The sequence below is a fragment of the Kryptolebias marmoratus genome, linkage group LG18 (genome assembly GCF_001649575.2).
Source record: "Kryptolebias marmoratus isolate JLee-2015 linkage group LG18, ASM164957v2, whole genome shotgun sequence".
Lineage (NCBI taxonomy): Eukaryota > Metazoa > Chordata > Actinopteri > Cyprinodontiformes > Rivulidae > Kryptolebias > Kryptolebias marmoratus.
This window is the reverse complement of record NC_051447.1, coordinates 9,768,148-9,787,452: the sequence shown is the minus strand read 5'-3', so window position 1 is coordinate 9,787,452 and position 19,305 is coordinate 9,768,148. Positions and strand designations below refer to the sequence as shown.

At 42.7% G+C, this 19,305-nt stretch overlaps 4 protein-coding genes across 5 annotated transcripts in view; 1 reads left to right on the top strand and 3 right to left on the bottom strand.

Moving 5' to 3' along the window:
- Window positions 1-489: 489 nt before the first annotated feature.
- ttll1 (tubulin tyrosine ligase-like family, member 1) lies at window positions 490-8,071 on the bottom strand. The gene is made up of 10 exons (XM_017411477.3): window positions 7,340-8,071; window positions 7,084-7,207; window positions 6,674-6,882; window positions 6,381-6,561; window positions 6,080-6,217; window positions 5,796-5,904; window positions 5,285-5,428; window positions 4,572-4,658; window positions 3,206-3,369; window positions 490-1,868 (listed from the first exon to the last, which is right to left on the bottom strand). The coding sequence occupies exons 2-10, from the start codon at window positions 7,194-7,196 to the stop codon at window positions 1,739-1,741; spliced, it is 1,275 nt and encodes a 424-aa protein (XP_017266966.1). The 5' UTR covers window positions 7,197-7,207; window positions 7,340-8,071; the 3' UTR covers window positions 490-1,738.
- Window positions 8,072-9,267: 1,196 nt separating this feature from the next.
- Window positions 9,268-12,299, top strand: bik (BCL2 interacting killer). 2 transcript variants are annotated; one of them, XM_037981179.1, is made up of 6 exons: window positions 9,268-9,381; window positions 9,465-9,493; window positions 10,455-10,558; window positions 10,710-10,862; window positions 10,946-11,060; window positions 11,806-12,299. In XM_037981179.1, the coding sequence occupies exons 3-6, from the start codon at window positions 10,464-10,466 to the stop codon at window positions 11,920-11,922; spliced, it is 480 nt and encodes a 159-aa protein (XP_037837107.1). In that variant the 5' UTR covers window positions 9,268-9,381; window positions 9,465-9,493; window positions 10,455-10,463; the 3' UTR covers window positions 11,923-12,299. The 2 variants fall into 2 exon arrangements, with proteins under 2 accessions (XP_037837107.1, XP_037837108.1); XM_037981180.1 differs by lacking the exons at window positions 9,268-9,381; window positions 9,465-9,493 and adding an exon at window positions 9,518-9,561.
- mcat (malonyl CoA:ACP acyltransferase (mitochondrial)) lies at window positions 11,956-15,349 on the bottom strand. The gene is made up of 5 exons (XM_017411522.3): window positions 14,689-15,349; window positions 13,960-14,047; window positions 13,580-13,797; window positions 13,344-13,481; window positions 11,956-12,823 (listed from the first exon to the last, which is right to left on the bottom strand). Exons 1-5 carry the CDS (start codon window positions 15,097-15,099, stop codon window positions 12,548-12,550), a joined length of 1,131 nt encoding a protein of 376 aa, XP_017267011.1. The 5' UTR covers window positions 15,100-15,349; the 3' UTR covers window positions 11,956-12,547.
- A 701-nt stretch (window positions 15,350-16,050) lies between these two features.
- The window catches only part of def6c (DEF6 guanine nucleotide exchange factor c), a 10,658-nt gene continuing 7,403 nt past the window's right edge, over window positions 16,051-19,305 (bottom strand). The window contains exons 7-12 of the mRNA XM_017411468.3: window positions 17,778-18,001; window positions 17,593-17,700; window positions 17,232-17,398; window positions 16,914-17,100; window positions 16,749-16,839; window positions 16,051-16,613 (exon numbers count right to left, since the gene is read on the bottom strand). Of these exons, the coding sequence (XP_017266957.1) occupies window positions 16,426-16,613; window positions 16,749-16,839; window positions 16,914-17,100; window positions 17,232-17,398; window positions 17,593-17,700; window positions 17,778-18,001 (965 nt within the window). The 3' untranslated portion in view covers window positions 16,051-16,425. The remainder of the gene's footprint in view (window positions 16,614-16,748; window positions 16,840-16,913; window positions 17,101-17,231; window positions 17,399-17,592; window positions 17,701-17,777; window positions 18,002-19,305) is intronic.

Sequence of the window (19,305 nt, the reverse complement as noted above, 5' to 3'; positions counted from 1 at the left end):
ACATTTTGCTGTGTCACAAGCAACAAACTTCAGGGTATTTCACGGGGGGGGTTTATGCGGCAGAGCAACACAAATTGAAGGAACACCCCAGACAGGTAGGAATTCTTGACTCAAAAGGGCCAAATAGAGATGAACGCCACATTTTTAAGATTTTTGTGATAAAACCTTTGCAGCCCTCATTGCTCCAACTGAACCAGTGTTAAAAGTCTGACAACGTGTGTGTTTAATGAACAGGTGTAATGTGTATTTTTTGTGTTACCTCACTTGTGGACTTACTTACAGGATGGGCTTCACAGCTGCAAAGCGAGAACCAGCAGCTACTCGGTTCCTTTAACTGCCAGACTTTCTCACCAAGTTTAGCCGCTGCAGGTGGATTCACAGCTTTGGCCTCATGTGCGCCTACACCTACGCCTCTCGAGGAGCCACTGCGCCGCATGTGATCGTCGCCCTCGCCAGCGAAAAGGAAATAAGCAAGTGTTGGCGCAAGGCTAAAGTGAAATCAAGCTTTTATTGACAGATAAAGGCAAACGTCCTTTAGAGAGGCTGACCTCTTTGTTAACTTAAGTTCCACAGATTCATTCGTCAAAGGCTTTAAAGCCACCTACTTGGGTAAAACAACAAGAAATCTAGATTTTAAAAGAATACTAAATTGAAAACATGTAGAAACATTAGAAAATTGTGGTTACACTTAATCCGAGGTTTGTTTTAACAAACAGGCATTTTCCAGTAATTTAACTCCACACATCAAATGTGTGTTTTATTTTTTTTGTTAAGGCAGGGCTGAATGATACAGAGTCAGAGTCAACAGCTTGTTTTAATCCTCAGGAGGTTACAGAAAACTGGATCTTTTCAGCACTTTTCTTTATGATTTCTTTGTTACCCCAAAAGTGCCTCAACTTCACTCCTAGACGTGTCATAAAGTGATCAACTGGTTAATTGTCGTAATAATCAATAACATTAAAACAAATGTTAATTGCCCAAAAGAAGGTTATAGATAAAGTCTACGTGTAGCAGGTAAGATTCTTTTGTTTTAAAATACCACAACTTATTATTATATATAGGTTGACTGCCCCGATACCATTCAGCCCCATTTGAGAGTATTAAAAGTTGAATTTTTACTCATAAAAAGTCCTCCAATACGACTGCGATTGGAAGAAATAAACAGTAAAGATGCATAAAGGACACTCAGAACAAGATTTAGGATGTGAAACTAATGTGAAATTAGAAATAAGTCGAATTGCAAACAAGGAAATATAACTTGGCAATATTATAATAAATAAATACTTTAGCAAAATATAAAAAAATAACGTGAGCTTTTTCAGTTCTGAATACAATCCATGTTAGTTAACCTCAGCATGTATCTACTGCCAATGAGAATATAAAAAACATGATGCAATGGCATTTTTTTCTGCTATTTCTGCATACAAACTAGCAACTGAGCCTTAAATCTGCACCTCTTTTGCGTTACTTGGTGCTCTCATCGTTTTTGTAAGCATAGCGTCTCATCTGCAGACAGAATGTCCTTTTATTAGCACCTTTGTGGCTGATCAAATGTGGGTGCCAGCAGTCGATAACCTTAAACCGCCATGTTTTTTGTTCTTTGAGCCACAGTCAGTAAAAGCAGGAGAGAAAGTTGTCCTTCAGTGGGGTGAAAACAAAAAGTGTGCGGCCCGTGTTCCCTTCCTTGCTCTAACCCGCAGCGCTGCCCAGGAAGTCAGTGTGAGTCGGAGGTGCCGCCTCATTTCCACGTGGCTGCAGAGGGGCGGACGCCGGCACTCCCCTTCATGCCCTTTGAACCCGGCGGCTGACCCGAGCGGCTCCGGAGGTCACGCTCCGCGTTCTCGCTCTGCGCCTGCTCCTCGTCGTACCTGGCGACAAGCAGAGACAGAGTGTGTGAGAGAGGGCTGCTGTTTGCTTTAATGTGGGGTGGGTAAACAGGGAGTTTAACTTCAGAGTCCCTGCAGGGGAAACCGCAAACACACACGGGTGCGTCTAAATGTTTCATCTTTAGAAACACGAGGGTTAAAAGGAGCAGGCTTTCGATAGCTCGGTTGGTAGAGCGGAGGAGTGTAGTGGAGAAAGCCAGACATCCTTAGGTCGCTGGTTCGAATCTGGCTCGAAGGAGTGGAACTTTTTCTCCTGATTTCAGCATTCAAACTAAATTCATCTGGATTATAAACAGAAATTTACCTCAACAAACAAAAAAAGAGCTGCTAGTAACAAATAAAAACAGTTTATTACTTTTTCATTCCTATTACTTCATTTTTTTTTTTCTCAGCCGAATAAAAAAATAGTACAAAGCATCAGGTGTTTTATTTAAAAATGATATTGAGTTTAAAACTTTTACTATTGTGACAACCCTTCTAAATCTATAAGTCTTATAAGCCCTCCATTTACAGCCCTCCGCTCTATCAAAGGAAAATTAAAAAATGGAGTCAATTAAATGAGTAAACCATGACATGAGAAGATTATGTGAACAACCATAGGCTGTATATGTAGACTGATGTCCCCACCTTCTCTCGTTGTTGGGAGTTAAAGTTCACAGGTGCTACTATGTTGTATTTTTGGAACCAGAGTCTGTGCACTAGCAATGTGGGGCTTTAAGCCCCACCCACTCCTCCGCACACAATCATGGTGCTCCGTGACTTTTCTTTTAGGCTGAAGTAATTAATTACAGCTAAACTTATCAGAAAAATAAATATTTGAACTTACATCAGAAAGGTAAGAGCTCTCAACAAGAGTCAACACCTGAAAAACAAATTATCTGAGGTGAAATTTCTCTTTTACCAGCGGAAATGTTCCGTTTGTTCACGTGGAGCGAATGAGACTTTAAACTTATACTGGAACCAATCTGCAGGGAAGCTGGTTCTGTTAAGGCTTCCACTTCTAGGTTAACATGGGACGACTAGATATAAAGTATAGTCTAAGTGCACAACACATTTCAAATCAAAAGGTTTTAAACTGTAATCAAGTAAATTTACTTGCTATCAAGCATTATGACCAAACTCAGTCGCTTAAAAATCCCTCTTCGGAGGGAGACCAGAACCACTGACCAAAGATCTTCTTTTTTTTTTTTACGCTCACTACAGTCCTACAATCCACAGGCAGAGCAGCTGTGAAAGCAAACTGACTGCACTGATATTTTTACCTCCCATGTGTCTCTGAGAGTATCTGGGTGTGACAGATACTTCTGAGAGTCACTCACAGGACTTGGTAGTTGCCCAGAGCCTCCCTGGGCGGACTGCGGTTCCAGCGGCAGTCCGGGATCTCTCCGTTAGGCGCCACGATGTTGAGCGTGTCGTTGATCAGGTTGTACTTGAGTATGCGGTCATTCGCCGTGCTGGAGGTGAGCGAGGGCGAGGCGTTGACCTGAGGATCGAAAACGGAGAATTACATTTCGATTTGAGGAGAACGGTGCTCACAGCTAATGAGTGGGGATTAATAATGCAGCACAGGATCCGAACAGGCGTCGCTTTATGTCTTCCTGCTCTTCGACAGAATGGGAAAGGAAATGTGGCTAAGCGGCCTCGTGCACACGAACACACCATCAAACCATAAGGAGATGGAGTGAGTTTTCTTGAGCGTTTTAGAAGGGCGCGTTGCATAAACACTTTCATAAGGAGGCTGAGGGGTTGATGAAGACAAAAATGGCCGCCCTGACTCAGTTTCTGGAACATGTTCGTCACAGAGGAACGTTTCTGTCCTACAACCACCGTGGCGTTGCCCAGAATAGATCCGAATGGTGTCTGTTAACAGAAATAGTTCAGCTCTAACCTGGAAACATCGTGCAGCTGTCAGAATGAGTGCAGTGAATTATGACGGTTTCACAGCCTGTGTGTGTGTGTGTGTGTGCTGCCGAAAGGACCAGTCGACAAACAGCTTTGATCACACGGTATCTGTTGGTTTTGAGCGGCTGTTTGTCTTTATATGTTCAGCAGAGTCTGGTCGCCCGAATGAGTGGGTAAAAAGACACACCTTCAGCACATATTTGAGGCCAGAAAGGCACGTGTTCAAACATAACTCGGATTTTTAAAGTTATTCAGCTGTATATAAAAAAAAAATTAAAAAAAAAGGAAATAATTTCCTGGGAACGCCTGTGCTGGGTTCATTATTGCAAAGGTGAAAAGATGATAATCTGTGCCTGTGTTTGTGTCTGTTCGAAAAATATCTCAGAGTTTAATGGCACTTTCAGAAAGTAAGTCAAACCGGTTCAAGATGGCCGACCTTAAAGACTACAAAAACATCTTTAAGTCAGTCAGTTTTATAGATATTGACAGAAAATTTGTTGTGGTAGGAGCTGAGACTGATTCCAAACACATATTCTGACAGCTAACTTCATTTATATTGCAACAGTTTATATAGAAACACTTAAAACCATCTGTTATTTTAGTTTTTTTGTTTTTATCTCACTCTGGCTTTGTAATCGGGATAAGGAGAGTACTGAACATTTCAGATCTCTCCTGAGTATCTTTTAGTGGACCAAGGTTGTTCGGAGCTGTTTTTTACTGATAACATGTTACAAAACACTCAACATATTCAGAGCTCAAAGATTTGTGGTGTTATTTTCTCACCTCAATCAGCCACGGCTTCAGCTTGTCGTCAATAATGATGTCATACCCGTAACACTCGAAGCAGTGCTTGTCATTGTTCATCACGGGCTGCGAAAAAGGAAGAACAGAGAGACGCGTCTCAGAAAGCTCTGAACAAGTTGGAAAGTTTTTATTTCTAATGCAGCTCTGATTGATTCATCGTGGAAGGATGTTAGCAAACAATCAGGGTATAAATACACCGTCAGTCAGAACTATTAGCACGCAAAGTAGCCTCGGCATTGAATCCTGGAGAGAGGAAGTGATCACTTAAGAGAAAAGGGGAAATGGGGCATTACGTTGAGTGTGCTGTTCTGCTGAAACCAAAATAAAGTCACACAGGTGGTTTTACGGCTATTTATTTCACAGAGTCAGGCTGATGAAATCAATCTGCCTCGTGATAAACACACGCTTTACCGACTTCACTATTTCGATCTACCACATTAAGCAGATGTTCTCAGAAGGATAACACTCTAAAACTCATTGGGCTCCACTGGCCTACAATAGAGTGTATGCAAATGTTATTTTATGTTCTCAGTTTTTAGGGTTTTTAGTGGTGAAGAGGCCATTTACACAACTAAAAGAGCTCAGGTGTGTGCTCAGTACAGTAAACCACAATAATTTGATTGATTCTGCGCTTCTTTGATTAGAATCAGTGGAAAGTAAGTCCAAGTGTTTCGAGTGCTGCACAAACTTACGGCTACGGCCTTCAGCGACTGCACCACAATCCAGTGGATCTGGTCAAAGAGTCGGTTCGTCACCTCCTTTCCTCTGGTGCTCTCCAGGTACAAACGCAGGTTACTGACCGTCCACTTGCCTCCGTGGACGTGGTTGTAGTCATCCTGCATGAGAGAACACAGTCAAACTGAAAACCCAGTGCTTTTTGTGTCGATTCACATCACAAAAGGATGCACGTTTTAGCTTTAGGAGAAACGAAACTGTTTTAAATTTATGGTCAGCATTAGTTGTTAGTAATATTATACGTGCTAGTTTAACGAGTCAGCTCGTACCGACAGATCAACAAGTTTTCTTGGTATTTAAAAGCCTGGGGGTGTAGCTTGAGACCTCACAGAATGACAGCAAGCGCTACAAGCCGCTGCCGTGGAGTTTTGTGGAGAAAAATGAATTCATTTTCGTCGTAAATACAGAAGAGCTGCGGGCGGAAACAGACGCTCGAATGACGCCAGTAATAAACTTGTTAGAACTCACGCCGTGTTTCTGGATGGCCACATTCGTGAGGTGAACGAACATGTTGTCCAGCTCACTGGTGCTGGGCGTGTACTTCACTGTGCAGAACCTGCAGAAGCCCAGCTTGTACCTGCGAGCCAGAGACGGAACAGGCGTCAATAAAAATACCGAATACAAGTTGGAAGATAGCAGATTTCATTTGTTCTGCTGCTTGAATATTCTACACTGAAGACGTTTACATTTCCTGAGTAAATGAGTTGTAATAAAACAGGTCTTAAACCTCTTGAAAAGTTCTCCATGCTTACATGTAACATTTCAGGGGCCGATATGTTGTCACCAGAACGTAGAGGCGCAGGTCAAACTTCTTCCCTCCTATCAGCAGAGGATTGTCAATGTACAAAGAGATGACATAAGCCTCTTTCCCGCTGGATGCTGCCACAAACCTGGAGGCAAGATGAAGCCAAAATACCGTATGAGCTACAACAACCTGCAGTCCATCAAACGCCACGTATTGAAAATTTTCAGCTATTTGCCCTGGAAACATTGTTAGAAAAAGATAAAACTTCCATTTGAAGGAATATTTGAATTTCTAAACCTCTGACTCACGTCGAGGTGCGACTGTCCCTCGACCACTTTTTAATCTGAGACAGCTTGTTGATCAGGAAGATGCCTTTGCCCTGGGCCTTCCCGCAGGGCTTCATGATCCAGGTGCTGGATGGATTCTTTCGAAACTCCTCCACAAACAAATTATAATCAGCAGGAAGCATGAACGTCACAGGGACAAAGTCTGCACGAAAAGAAGCATGGAAAAAAATAAATAAATCAGCATTTTGCACGGGGGAAAGAAAACTAGCATAGGTTTGCATTTCTACACCCCTCTTTATGTTAATTAAGAGCACCTAAATAAATGTATTTCCCATTCTCGTCCTTCTCTGCAAGCGGACTGCTTTCCTTCTCCAGTTCCTTGCGGTAGCGTTTGATGTTCTTGATCATCAGGTCCTTCCTGGTCAGCTCGTAGTGGTTGGGGAAGTGGTTAACCATCTGCTCATCAGACAGACGGTAGCCAGTGTCCACGCTGAACACATTCCTGATGGTCTGGATGCTCATCCTGCGTATTAACACAGACAATTACACCAGAGTGATCATCATTATTGCACCCAAACCCATTCTAAAGACTATTTAAATCAAGTTCTGTCTTCAGTTTGTTTGAACTTTTTGCCACTGACACCAAAAAGCTCAGATAAACTCTTGTTTCACTCTGATAAAACCTTCCTTTTCAAATACGATGCTCTTTTGACGCTTAACCTACCAGTAGAAATTCCAGTCCTCGGTTTCTGTCACTTGAATCCAGTCCCGTTTTTCAAAGTTATTGATGAGCACTGATTTCTCAATATCTGTCACCCACTTCACCTTACCGGCCATGGCGCCTCCCACTGAGGAGGAGCACAAAACAACAGGTCAACAGGCAGAAAGGCAGACAAGCAAACAGCAGCAAAGCTCTCAGACATATTCCTTTGCACCAAAGCATTCAGGCTCGCCCCAGAACTTTACATCAGGTCGGCTACCTGCAAATCACGGCCAGGAAACAGCCTGTCATCAGTATCTGCTGGTCGGACTGACTCCGTTAGCAGGCTGCTGGATCCTCCCGGTGCTGCTGCTGCAGAGACAGGGCGGCCATCACCATCACCATCCTCCAGTCAAGGATGCACTCTCATCCGACTGGCGTTGAAGGAGCCCGCAGCCAAGCAGCTTGCTAGCTCTACCCAAAACAAACGAGAAAACGCACCGCATCCATGTTAGCTGCTTTATCACCCGCGAGACGTGGTTGTTGCTGGTCCGAGGCACACCGGAGACAACGCCCAAGACGGTCGAACGACAACGGCAACGAAGACTGGGTCGCCAAAGCGTGAAATAAAATACGAGTAAATATTATAACACGTCATGTGTCGGGAAATATTTTGCCGGGAAATGTCTCGAAAGGACTGAAAGATGCCGTTACGTTGCGAGCCTGGTTCTTCCGGGAAAATAACCTAGCAACGGAGGACGCGGTGACGTCAGACCAGGGTGTCATATGGGGTGTCGTTACCACTTAGTACCGGGAGGGGGCAGTGTTGGACTTTACGTTGAACATTTTGACTGTTCACGTTACAGAGAGAGAGAGACTAGAGAACATGTACCGGTATTAGCTCTAAAATACAACAAATCATGACGTGCATACTTGCAGCACTGTGCAAAAGTCTTGAGTCATCACATTTCTTTTATACGACCCGATTCCAAAAAAGTTGTGCAAAATATCAATAAAACCAGATTGCATATCATATTTTAGAGCACATCACAACAAATTTCAAAAAAGTGGGGACAGGGTCATATTTACCACTGTGAAGCATTTCCTCATCTTATAATAAGCACTTTGAACTGCCTTGTTGCTGAAAAGTGATATATAAATAAGTTTAACTTGACTTGACTTAACAATCCATAAACATCTAGGATCTGAGGAGATCGGTTTCTGGAGTTTTAAAAGTTTATAAAGCGTTTACTCTAAAGAGTTTTTGAGTTTATAAAATCTTTATATACTTTTCTGCATTAATGGTGCATTTCTCAGTGTGTAAAGTGTCCATGCCAGAGGTACTAATGAACCTCCATAACATCAGAGAGGTAGGCTTTTGAATTGTACCTTGATAAGGGGACGATCCCTCTCCTCTTTAGTAAGGTCCGTGGTTTCCAAAATAAATTTCAGATTTTGATTCATTGAAGCACAGAACAGTTTTCCTCTTTGCCTCAGTCAATTTTAAATGAACTTTGACCCAGGAAAGACAACAGTGTTTCTGGATGGTGTTCGTATATGGCTTTTATCTTTGCACGAAAGAGCTTTAACCAACATTTGTGAATGACACAGTGAACTGTGTTTACAGACAATGATTTGCGGAGATGTTCCTGATGCTTTTCGGTGATGTCCAAAACAGAATCAGACCTGTTTTTAATGAGGGCCCAAACATCCTCCTGCTCCTCCAGCTGCTTCCTGTTTGTACCACTTACTTTTACAGCCTTTTTTTGTCCCTGTCCCAATGTTCTGGAGACGTGTTGCAGAAATTCAACATTTAAAATGACCTTTTCCCCCCAAAGTAAGTGTTAGTATTTAGCATAAGTCTTCAACATATGATGTGTATACTATGTTCCATTTATTTACATTTTTAAACATCTCAAATCTTTTGGAATTGAGGTTGTACTTTGCTTTGAAGTAGTCTGACTTTTTTTGAAATCTTTAGTATAAAGATATTAGGGATGATATGAAGTTTTTGGCACACTACTACATATACAATACAATACAATACAACACAATAGCATCCTGAATGGTGTCATTTTCCACTGGTAATTACGATAATATATTTTATATAAAGCTAATGTGCATAACACCTCATTCTAAAGCAATATAAACTTTTAAATCAAATGAATAATTTCCTAAATAATAATCTGTCTTTGTGGAAGTTCTGTCGCCCCCTGGTGGTCTTGTTTGTTTTAGCAGACCCAGGTGAGTCGGGTAAAGGCGTGGCTTTAAACTGTTTTTTGCGGTAGTTACCTAAGAGCAACAAGATTAAAGGACGCTGCTGTGAGTACCAACCTCTTTCGATGATTAATTGAAGTTTATAATTATTTTTAAGGTTAATTATTATGTCTTTGTGTTTGTTACAGGGCGGCGTCTTCTTTAATCTACACAAAAGGTAGATTTTACTTTCTTGTTTTCACTGTTCATGCATCTGTTTACTGTCTGGGCGGGAGAGTTCATCATGTAAATATGAAACAAAATACAAATCCAACTTAATACAGCACACATGCTGACGTGAAAAGGCACTAAGTGTTATAATATTAACAGCTGCAGGCTTTTTTTAAAAATGTTTTTTCTTCCAAACGACCTTTGTTTGCTTTGGGTCAGAGGGATGACTTCATCTTTTTTGTTTTGACAATATGGCAAACTGCTGTGGGCTTCATTACACGAGTTAATGCCTATTTTACAGGGTATTCTGGACGTGTTTATGAGGTTCTTAAAGGCAGGGCCAGATTTGAAGGCGCTTTCCTTCAAAATTCAGTCAAGATTGTACAAACACTTAAGTCATTCATTTATATAAGGGGCTATCTTGCTGTCAGAAACTGTAAACAAGCAAATACTGGAGGGTTTATTGATGATTATCTGGAGTGTTTGGTGCTTTATTTCTTTGTAGAGTGGCTAAAAAGCCGTTTGGTTGATTTGAGTTATGGAAATGTGACATTTGCATCAGGGAGCGCGAGTACAGGGGTGATCTCATGTCAGGTGCACAGAGGAGGTTACAAACCTGCAAACAGAATCCAAAAAGTACTGATTTAAGTCATAAAGGCAAATTACAGCTACAGTTTTCAGCATAAAAATGTCCAAAACCATAAGGAAGTGAAAGACATTTTGACTGAAGTAGATATCAAAAAGATGATGTAATCTCTACAGATCTGTTAGGGTTTTTTTTTACTTGGACTTTCTCCCTGGTAACACAAGCGCCACCTATCCTGGTCACGTGACCTGGTGTTTACACAAGCTGTTTATGGACGTTAGGAGCCGAACAGAGACAACACAGAATCGCAGGAAGGCGTCATCTGTGTCGTGAAGTCGCTTAAAAACATGAACACTTTCCATGTTTGTGCTCCGCTCCTCAGAAAAACACAATGGTGGAGCAAACGAGACGCCCAAACCATGCGGTGGCCCTCCGGGCTGGACCTGGAGAGGCGGACACCAGCACCCCGTTTGACATGAACTTCAGGTAGAGTCCCGGACCGTCTCTGCTTCAGTTACTAACAGCTCGGGCGTAAACGCGCCACGAGGAACAAGTTTTCCCAACAGCAAAATCTGCCCAAATGAGGCTGTAGTTTGATGAGTCTTCCACAAAAGATTCCTTTCCGTTTCTGCTTCAGGAACAGGGACTCGGCTGCAAGGGTTGTCGGGCGCCAGCTGGCTGTAATTGGAGACCAGTTGGACCGGGGCTGGGCCGGGAGAGATCCAAACTGGCCACCGACGCCACTCCATCTGCTGAGGCCTGCCCGGACTCTGACGCGAATCATCTATCGGTACAAAAACCACCTCTCCAAGTCAAAACAATCTCCTTAACTCTTTGTGTCGCTGGCTGTGAGCTGTCATTGTTTCCTTGCAGGGATGTCCACAGTCAGCTATGGGGCTTCCAGGGTCTGTGTGCTGCAGTGAAGGCCTGGATTGTGAGCTCTGCGCCTGGGCAGGGAAACCCCCGAGCCGAGGCCCTGACAGCCTGGGTAACTCTCCGCTCCTCTAATCTACAGGATCTGTGGAAACGTGTTTCAATGGACCCTAAACACCCACAAGAAAAACCCTAATACCAAATATATGCACTAGCGGCGCATGTTGTCTTATCCAAATATGGACATTATAGTATAAGCTGCTAATGTCAACAAAATCAACATATTTAAACATGTTCAGCACGATAGACATTCGTTTTTAGTGATTTCTTATTAATTTTTTAACTATTTATTTGGACATTCCAATGAATTGAACATTCTGATGGATGCCAGAGGACCTGGCATCCATCAGGAGGTGCTGCAGCACCCTCTGTGCCCATACTTCCCTCGGCCTTTCTCTGATTTGTAACCACGTTTGGCCACAGTGGTGCCACCTGTATTAAAATATTATCTTCATCGATATGACTTTTCCCAGACAAAGGTTTAGATGAAGTGTAGAAAATAAATTTCTGAATACAGCAAAAAGCAGATTTATTGGAATTTTTGGGGGCTTAACGTCATTCTGAATTTGTTCCCATATGTTTAAACTGGTGAACCTCTGCCCATCTTGACTTCTAAGAATATCTGCCTATCGAAAATGCTCTTTTAAATCCAATCAACTAGGGAGATCCAAATAACAGATTCTGCTCTAGCTCCTTATAAATTCTCTGACCCGAGACTCAAATAAAACTCTGCGTCTCAAACTTTGCACCTTCCTGCATCAGAATTGTTCCCAATGAGCTCACTTTGTGCCATTTTCCAGGTGTCCAGCTTCAAGCCGATGTCCTGCCCTGGCTGGACCAGAGGAGCTCTTGTGGCCACGGCGCTGACGGCGGCAGCCAGCGTTTTCATCGCACTGTGGCTGGAGGAAAGAGCCTAGCGAGGCCACGGGCAATCTTTTATGTGTTTGACGAGTATGTTTGCGACAGTTCTCGCTGATTTGGTTTCTGCTGTTTACTCTTGACTTCTCTTGTTTCATACGTACTGTCTTAACGAGCGGTATTGAAGATGGCGGTGAAGGCTGCGGACAACTTCCCCGGGCAGCGCAAATGGGAACAAAGCTGCGAACTGAATCAGTAGCTGGGAGCTGGGTGAATCAGATGTAGCGCTGCCCGGAGGGTTTGCCAAAATTTTGTAGCAGTGGCACGTTGGTTCACAGTTGTATTACTGTCAGAAAAAAATATAAAAATTAAAAAAAAAAAAAATCTCATGACTGGACTGGACTGTTGCTGGCCTGCAGTCTTTTGTAGTTTCTTACTGGTTTAAGAGGCCAAGATTTTTACAAATGATATGTAGCTTTGCTTGTGATAAAATGACGGGAGCTGGACTTTCTGTTGCAGATTTGAAACATGCTTTTTTTCATGCAAATAAACAACAAAATGACAAAAGTCGGCTGCCTTATTTCATTGAAAAACATGTATTTAATTAGGCAATAATACATCCAAAATCTTGAAAAAAATTACAAATTTCAGAGTCTGTTTTTCTATTTCCTGATGTGTTCTGCGTCAGCCCTCCTCCTTTGCGACGACGTCCACGTAGCTGTACTTTTGGAAGGCCTTCCTGTTGCACTTCTGAAGCGTGGCGCCCAGCTGCCTGCCGGGTCCGAGCTCGTACGTCTGAGGGAAGCTCTCCCCCTGCGACCTCTCGTAGATCTCGTGCAGCGTTTGCTCCCATTTCACGGGCGACACCAGCTGCTTCGCCAGCTGCCTGCGCACGTGGCCTTCGCTCATGTAGCGCTTACCGTCCACGTTGGAGTAGACGTTGATCTCGGGACGCCGCACCTGGACAGCGAAGATGTTTAAACGTAAACAAAGTGGAGGTTTTCTCAAAGCTACGGCTCATTAAGGCTGATTAAATCAGGCTGACAAACATGTTTTTTTTCTTTATAGAAAAATGATAGCTGGTTGTTTCGGGGTCCTTTTAAACCGATCTTTCCACTTTTTCAAAATGATTAAGATCATCTTATGACGAGAAATTATGGCAAAGTTACAGCTTTTGTGGTCAAAGCTTGAAAATAACAATTTTAAACAATACTGCGAGATCTCAAGTGATGCGTTAGTTCTTGGACTACGTGTTGAGGATGACTTTCAGCTACCACCCAACTAGGTTTTAGCTCATTATCTGTAAAACTGACTTAGTTAGAGCTATATAGGGGATTTCTAAGGTCGCTTTTAGCTGTGGCAACCATATTGAATGGGGTCAACTCCGAAGGTTAATCAGTTGTAGATGTTTATCCAACATTTACTTTCTAAGGGTTCCATTAAAAGATTGATTTCCTTCATGAAATGCTGGCTGACTGACCTCCACCTGCCTGAGCACGTCTCCGAGGGGCTCAGTCGCCGACGCCATCAGCTCGGTGTGGAAAGCACCGCTGACCGGGAGAGGTTTGGTCCTCGTGAACTGTAGGTGCCGCGAGTTCTGCTGGAGGAAGTCCAGCGCCTGAGAACACAGCACAACTCTGATGAACACAGGACCGCAAAAAAGGCGCAAAACAAATGCTTTGGAGCGCCATCGGCTCGCAAGGTCAAGCTCCACACCTGCTGGTGTCCTGCAATGACCCTGCCATCGGGGAATAAATAGTTGGCCACAGAACAAACAGGCTCCTGGACCCCCAGACTCCTGCAGTGCTCTTTAGCCTGCAGGCAGGCGTATTTATACTGAGCCTGGGGTCTGCCGACGACCGACAGCATCCCACTGGGAACCAGCTCAGAGGCTTTCTGCATGGCCTCTGCACGGACCTTCACCACATACAGAGCTACAGCAACAGGAGTAAAGAAAAGAAGGTCTGTTAACTCACACTACCCTTCGAATACTCTTAAATAACATGATACAACCTCACAGCTTCAGGAAAATCTAACCCAAGCAAGCAAGTTAAGTTTTATTTAAGTTCCACTGATGACAAACGTGTCGTGTTTACCTTCTGAAAAGGTCATGGCGCCTGAAAAGACTAGAGCAGCAAATTCGCCAACGCTAAAACCTGCGGCGGCGACACACGTCTCAATGGCCTGTGGACAGAGACATACAACAAAAACAAGTGCCATTTATCAAGAATTATTACAGATGAGTTGTCTACATTCAGGAAATTTACCAGTAACATTCTGAACAACAAGCTGACTATTGTTTTTACACTAACACCAAAGGTTTGGGTGTTCTTTCCTCTGAAAGGTCTCCATTTTGGATCATAGGAAATTAAATATAACTGAGTTTTGGGCTGAGGACAGAACAAGAAACAAGCAAACTATTCTTGGTCAAACATAAAAACTTTTCATCTCGTATAAACGAAGCAGCAATAAACCTCTTTTCAAGTTTTGGATTTATTGTGAACACTTAAACAATTTTTTGCTTTGGTGTTCTATTATTTGATTTGCTCAGGCGTCTGATAGGTCAAATATCCAATATTTAACTGAGAAAAAAGTTTTTTTTTTTAGAAGTCAGCTTTTAAAAAATCCTTAATTTGATGCCAAATTGTGTCACATTGATCTTGAAATGTATGGTTTATGAGTAATTGTGCACCTTTTACACCACGTATAGAATAAGATATGTTATGGGCAGCTGTATTTAATCTAAAATGACTTGGATCAGGTTGTATCTATCAATCAATTACTGTTTTGTTTCCTTCCAAGGACCATTTAAACAGCTTACTGACCTCTGGGTTATCGTGGTGCAGCTTCTCCACAGCAGCCAGGGAGGTGACAAACACCGCCGGCTGACAGTGAACCGTCCTCTGCAGGTCCTCCTCGGGCCCCTCCAGGCACAGAGAGAGCAGGTCGTAGCCGAGGATGCACTGCGCCGCGGAGAACATTTCTTTTACGTTGGGGTACTTCAGGAGTCCTCTGGCCATGCCCACAAACTGGCTGCCCTGCCCGGGGAAAAGGAGCACGGAGCGGCCGCTGGGGTCTTTCCTCGGCCTGCGCTTCGGCGCGGCATCATGCTCAAAGTCCGGAGGAGAATCCGAGGAACTGGGCTGCTGTGTGGACAGTCTGCGGCTAACAGAGACCAAAGACCTGAACTTCCCTCTGGAGGCTGCTGCCATGCTAACAGTCCTTGATGCTAACATGAGCTAATAGTCCTTGATGCTAAAAGGAGCTATCCTCGCTTAATAATGTCAAAACGAACCCTCAGTCCGCCTAGAAAAACTGTTCAGGAATTTTAAAAAAAGTTTAGTTTAACCCAAACTGGACTCTGTTTTCCACTCGGCATGACAACTCACTGGAAGTCACCATATTGCTTGAAGATTTGTCAAGTTTTGTTTTGTTTCCGGGGGAAGATCAGGCTCTTCGCGCTGCAGCGCCCCCTCTGGCCAGAAAACGTAATTGTTCGGAAATAAATACGTAAATAAATGAGCAATTATTTAAAAAATAATAACATTTAAATTTCCCGACATGACCTTAGGTATTTCTAAATCCTCTTATTTTAAGCTAAAAATTAAGTTGTTTAATTTTCAAGTACTGTAGTTATTGTAGTTAATTTATTTTTGTTTTTAATTTTTCATAAAGTTATAAGTTTGAATGAACAAAATCAAGTTCTCATTATAAACAACACTTTAATTTAGCTTATTTAATCATTTTAACACTAAAGTTCCTGTTAAAAAGTTTATTATTGTTTGCAATTTTTCCTAAACAGCTTCAGTAATCTTTAATGTCTTTTCTAATGCAAAAACTAGTTAATTTAATTTAGGCCCTTTATCAAATTTACTCTTCAATATTATACATTACCTTATGTCCTAATAAACTAGTTTTGCTAACGAATAAAAAAAAATCCTATACTGAATTATTCACAAATGGGAACACGGACAAGCACTGAGTTGTATAATAAAGCTGTTGGTGTTCTCTTGTAATAAAATCAAAACATTGTTTTTAAATGATCTTAACAACAACAAATAAAACTTAGCAAGCTTCAAATATAATTGAGATAAAATAATGTATTGGCCACAATATCTGTAAATTAATTTGTCAGTCTCTATTGCATTGATTTGTAATTATTCCAAATGACAAATATCATACCAAGATTTTATTTTCCATTGTTAAACTTTATTGTACAAGAATATAAATCACCTAATCAGACGTGTTTTCAATGCTTTATTTCATTTTAGTTCTTAACATAACTCTACGTGTTGGCGAACAATCAAAAATATAAATACATTTTTTTATCTTGGAAGTATCACAAACAGATCTGTTCTTTTATCCCTTGTGAACATTTCTATTTGAGTTGCAATCACATCCTTTTTCCTGTGATTCAGTCTCTTTCCTCTCATGTTTACAGGTACACAAGACCATGAATCCTGTTTACAGTATTTTACTCGAAGTTCTTTGTGTCATAGATATATTTTTTAGTAATTTACTGTAAGTTGTGAGGTAATTTACTGTTAAAGTGCAAGAAAACTCTAACAGCCAGATTCATCTGACAGGTTGGCGGCCTCCATCTGCTCCTCCAGTTTCTCCTGCTCGTCTCCTCGTGTCCGGTTGTTGTGATAATCTCTTATCTTATATTTAGAGATGAACTCGGTGCTGGCCAGCGCTCCCTCCTTTTTGGGACAAATGCTTTGCGACAGAAGGCGACTTTCCAAACGCTCTGCAAAAAAAGAAAAATAAAAATAAAAAGAGAAATCCTCACCATGTTGTTAGTGTGTGCAGCTCTGTAAATCTGAATCTATGATTTCAGATTAAAAAAAGGATGCGGGCAGAGCGGACGAAGAGCTCCCTGCACCTGCGGGAGTGATGGGCGTCATCAGGCGGTTCAGCTGGACGTTCCAGTGGCGCACGTGCTGCGTGGCGTTCCTCAGCCTCTCCTGCATCTCCTGGGAATCAAACAAGCGGCCTCATCTGTTAGTGCTCTCAGAGAATTCGGATTTAAGCCCAGGCTCTCCCTCACCTCAAGGTGCTGATGGCTCCTCTGGCGAGACTCCTGCAGGTGCTGGAGCTCCAGGGAGGCTGAGTAGAGGGCGGACGGGGCGGTTCCGCTCGTTCGCTCGTTCGAGGCCTCCTGCTGCTGCAGCAGCGTCTGCTGCTCCTGGAGGAGCAGAAACTGCCTCTTCTTCTCCTCCTCAGCCTCCAACAACCTTGAGGAAGGGATGGAAGAGGAGGGAGGGGGTTCAGTTTATGTAACACCAGAGCTTTAGTCTAGCGTTGTGTTACGGTAAGAAGGGATGAGGTTTCAGAAGATTCGGTCTTCAGTCTAAACCGATGTTACCTCTCTAGCTCCTGTCTGGCCCGCTCCTCCTCCAGCCGAGCCTGGATCTCCATGTTGAGGGCAGCCTCCAGTTTCTGCTGCGTCAGCTCCAACTCCTGGATCCGTTTATTCTGCTGCTCAGCCATTCGCTCCTTCTCCTGCATCACGGCCTCCATGCTTTCTCGCAGCTGGAACATAAACACACCAGCTGAATCACCTTTTTCCAGAAGTGTCGTAACTGTTTCTCCGAACTGTAACGGTTGAGCCCTGAATTTCTTTTTCATAGTGTCAGCCTTTTAGGAGGTGTGACTCATTGAGCTGGAGGCTAAGATCTGTTTCAGAACTGGAAATAAACGTTGTCATCTGGAAAACTTTTTCTTACCATCTCAGCCTCCTTCAGCTGTCTCTCCAGCTCCATCTGCACCTCTTTTTGTTTCTTCCTCTCCTTCTCTTCTGCCTCTCTCCGACGAAGTTCTAATTCTCGAGCGTGCTGTAAAAACACAAATAAGTCGTTCAGGAAACACCAACGTTGGAGTCTCCTTATTTCCATAGGTGGTTCCGTCTTACCTGGATGATGGTTTCGATCTCTAAATCCTGCCTGTCTTTCTCCGTCCTCTCCATCTCCAGGACGCTGGAGTCGTCCGACTGGCTGCTCCGGCTGCTGCAGCTGCTCCGGGCGCTCCGGCTGCGCTCGCGGGCGCTTCGGTCCCGCTGGACCCGTCTCTTCAGCTTGAGTTCATGGTGAAGCGAGGCCTTCCCCTCACACTGGAGACGGAGGGCACTCTGAACAGCTGGAAGAGGCGACAAATTGAACTGAGGTTTCCTGCGAGCGGGACGATGGGGTAACAAAACCTTTCGCTTCAATTTAAAATGTCAAAGGGGTGTTTCTTCTTTTTTAAAAAAAGGGCCAATTTTAGGTATTCAGCCTTTGCGTCCTTTTTATTAAAGCAGCAAACCCTTTTTTATCAACATCTCTGAGCTCAGTCATTATCAGTTACAATCAATAAAAAAAGAAATGGCCGTCACAGAATGTGCCGCTCTAAAATGATTGGACGCTCATATCAATTTTGTTAAACTTGTCGTCATGTTACACAGGAGAAGGACGTGTCATTATACTTAAACAAATGAGCGAAACGATCGAGTCAAAAGGCTGAACTTTGCTTTTAGTTCATAATGTCCTCACCTCTCTGTCCACTATGTCCTACCCATCGTTTTACCAGTCTAGATGTCTTCCACAAATATGCGCTTTTTTTTTTGTTTTGCACAAGAAACTGTCTTCATCTGAGCTCTTTGTGCAAACAGCACAGCTACTCCATCCACACACTTATCACTTTGCACGTTATCATCGCAACTTCCTTCCTCTGAACTCTATCTCCTGAGCTTATCACTCCGTCTTCAAATGTTTCAAGCTTCTCGTCCTCCAAAGTCCTCACTTTTATAGTTATTCGTAATTTTACTCTTCTGTACCTGTGGTTTGGACCTCACGAGTCAGCATGAACTCGTTTACTGACTGTAATACGTAATGTGGAGACTCTGAAACCAACAATAAAGACTCGTGTTCAAAACATTTGATAATGATTGATTTTGCCTTTCAGCGAGACGGCCAAGATATTCAAGAAGACAAACACTGAAACTAGTCTATCTGTATGAATTCTGATTCAGCATTCAAACTGTTTTCTTGTTTTGTTTTAGGTTATTTTTTTTGCAATCTGTCTACTTCTACACACTTTGTGTTATTTTAGCCATTCGTTTATCAAACGCTCAGCTCATTCAGGAGAAGGGTGCTATGACTTGGTTTTTGTAACATTTATACTTTTCAAAGAAAAGTTTTCATAAAAATACATTGAGATCTCTTCAATTTGTTCAAAAAATCTGTTCTCTTTGAAATCTACTTCAATGAACTCTGTTTGTATTCTATGCTACTTCTGCTTTTTAGCTACTATTCTGCTACTTTTAGCTGGTGCTTTTTAATTTAGTTAGCATTTTGCTACTTTTGTCTTTTTAACTTAGAAGTTGTTGTCCACGTCAGTCCACACCGATCCACGTCAGTCCACACCGATCCACGTCAGTCCACACCGATCCACGTCAGTCCACA

Coding starts and splice junctions, on each gene's coding strand:
- bik (XM_037981179.1), top strand. CDS start 10,464: ATGGTGGAGCAAACGAGACGCCCAAACCATGCGGTGGCCCTCCGGGCT. Junction 10,863..10,945: donor CTGACGCGAATCATCTATCG/GTACAAAAACCA, acceptor GTTTCCTTGCAG/GGATGTCCACAGTCAGCTAT. Junction 11,061..11,805: donor CCGAGGCCCTGACAGCCTGG/GTAACTCTCCGC, acceptor GCCATTTTCCAG/GTGTCCAGCTTCAAGCCGAT.
- ttll1 (XM_017411477.3), bottom strand. CDS start 7,196: ATGGCCGGTAAGGTGAAGTGGGTGACAGATATTGAGAAATCAGTGCTC. Junction 6,562..6,673: donor TGGGAAATACATTTATTTAG/GTGCTCTTAATT, acceptor CTTTTCGTGCAG/ACTTTGTCCCTGTGACGTTC. Junction 3,370..4,571: donor TGAAGCCGTGGCTGATTGAG/GTGAGAAAATAA, acceptor TTCGATCCTCAG/GTCAACGCCTCGCCCTCGCT.
- mcat (XM_017411522.3), bottom strand. CDS start 15,099: ATGTTAGCATCAAGGACTGTTAGCATGGCAGCAGCCTCCAGAGGGAAG. Junction 13,482..13,579: donor TCATTGCAGGACACCAGCAG/GTGTGGAGCTTG, acceptor CTGTGTTCTCAG/GCGCTGGACTTCCTCCAGCA. Junction 12,824..13,343: donor ACGTGCTCAGGCAGGTGGAG/GTCAGTCAGCCA, acceptor TTCGCTGTCCAG/GTGCGGCGTCCCGAGATCAA.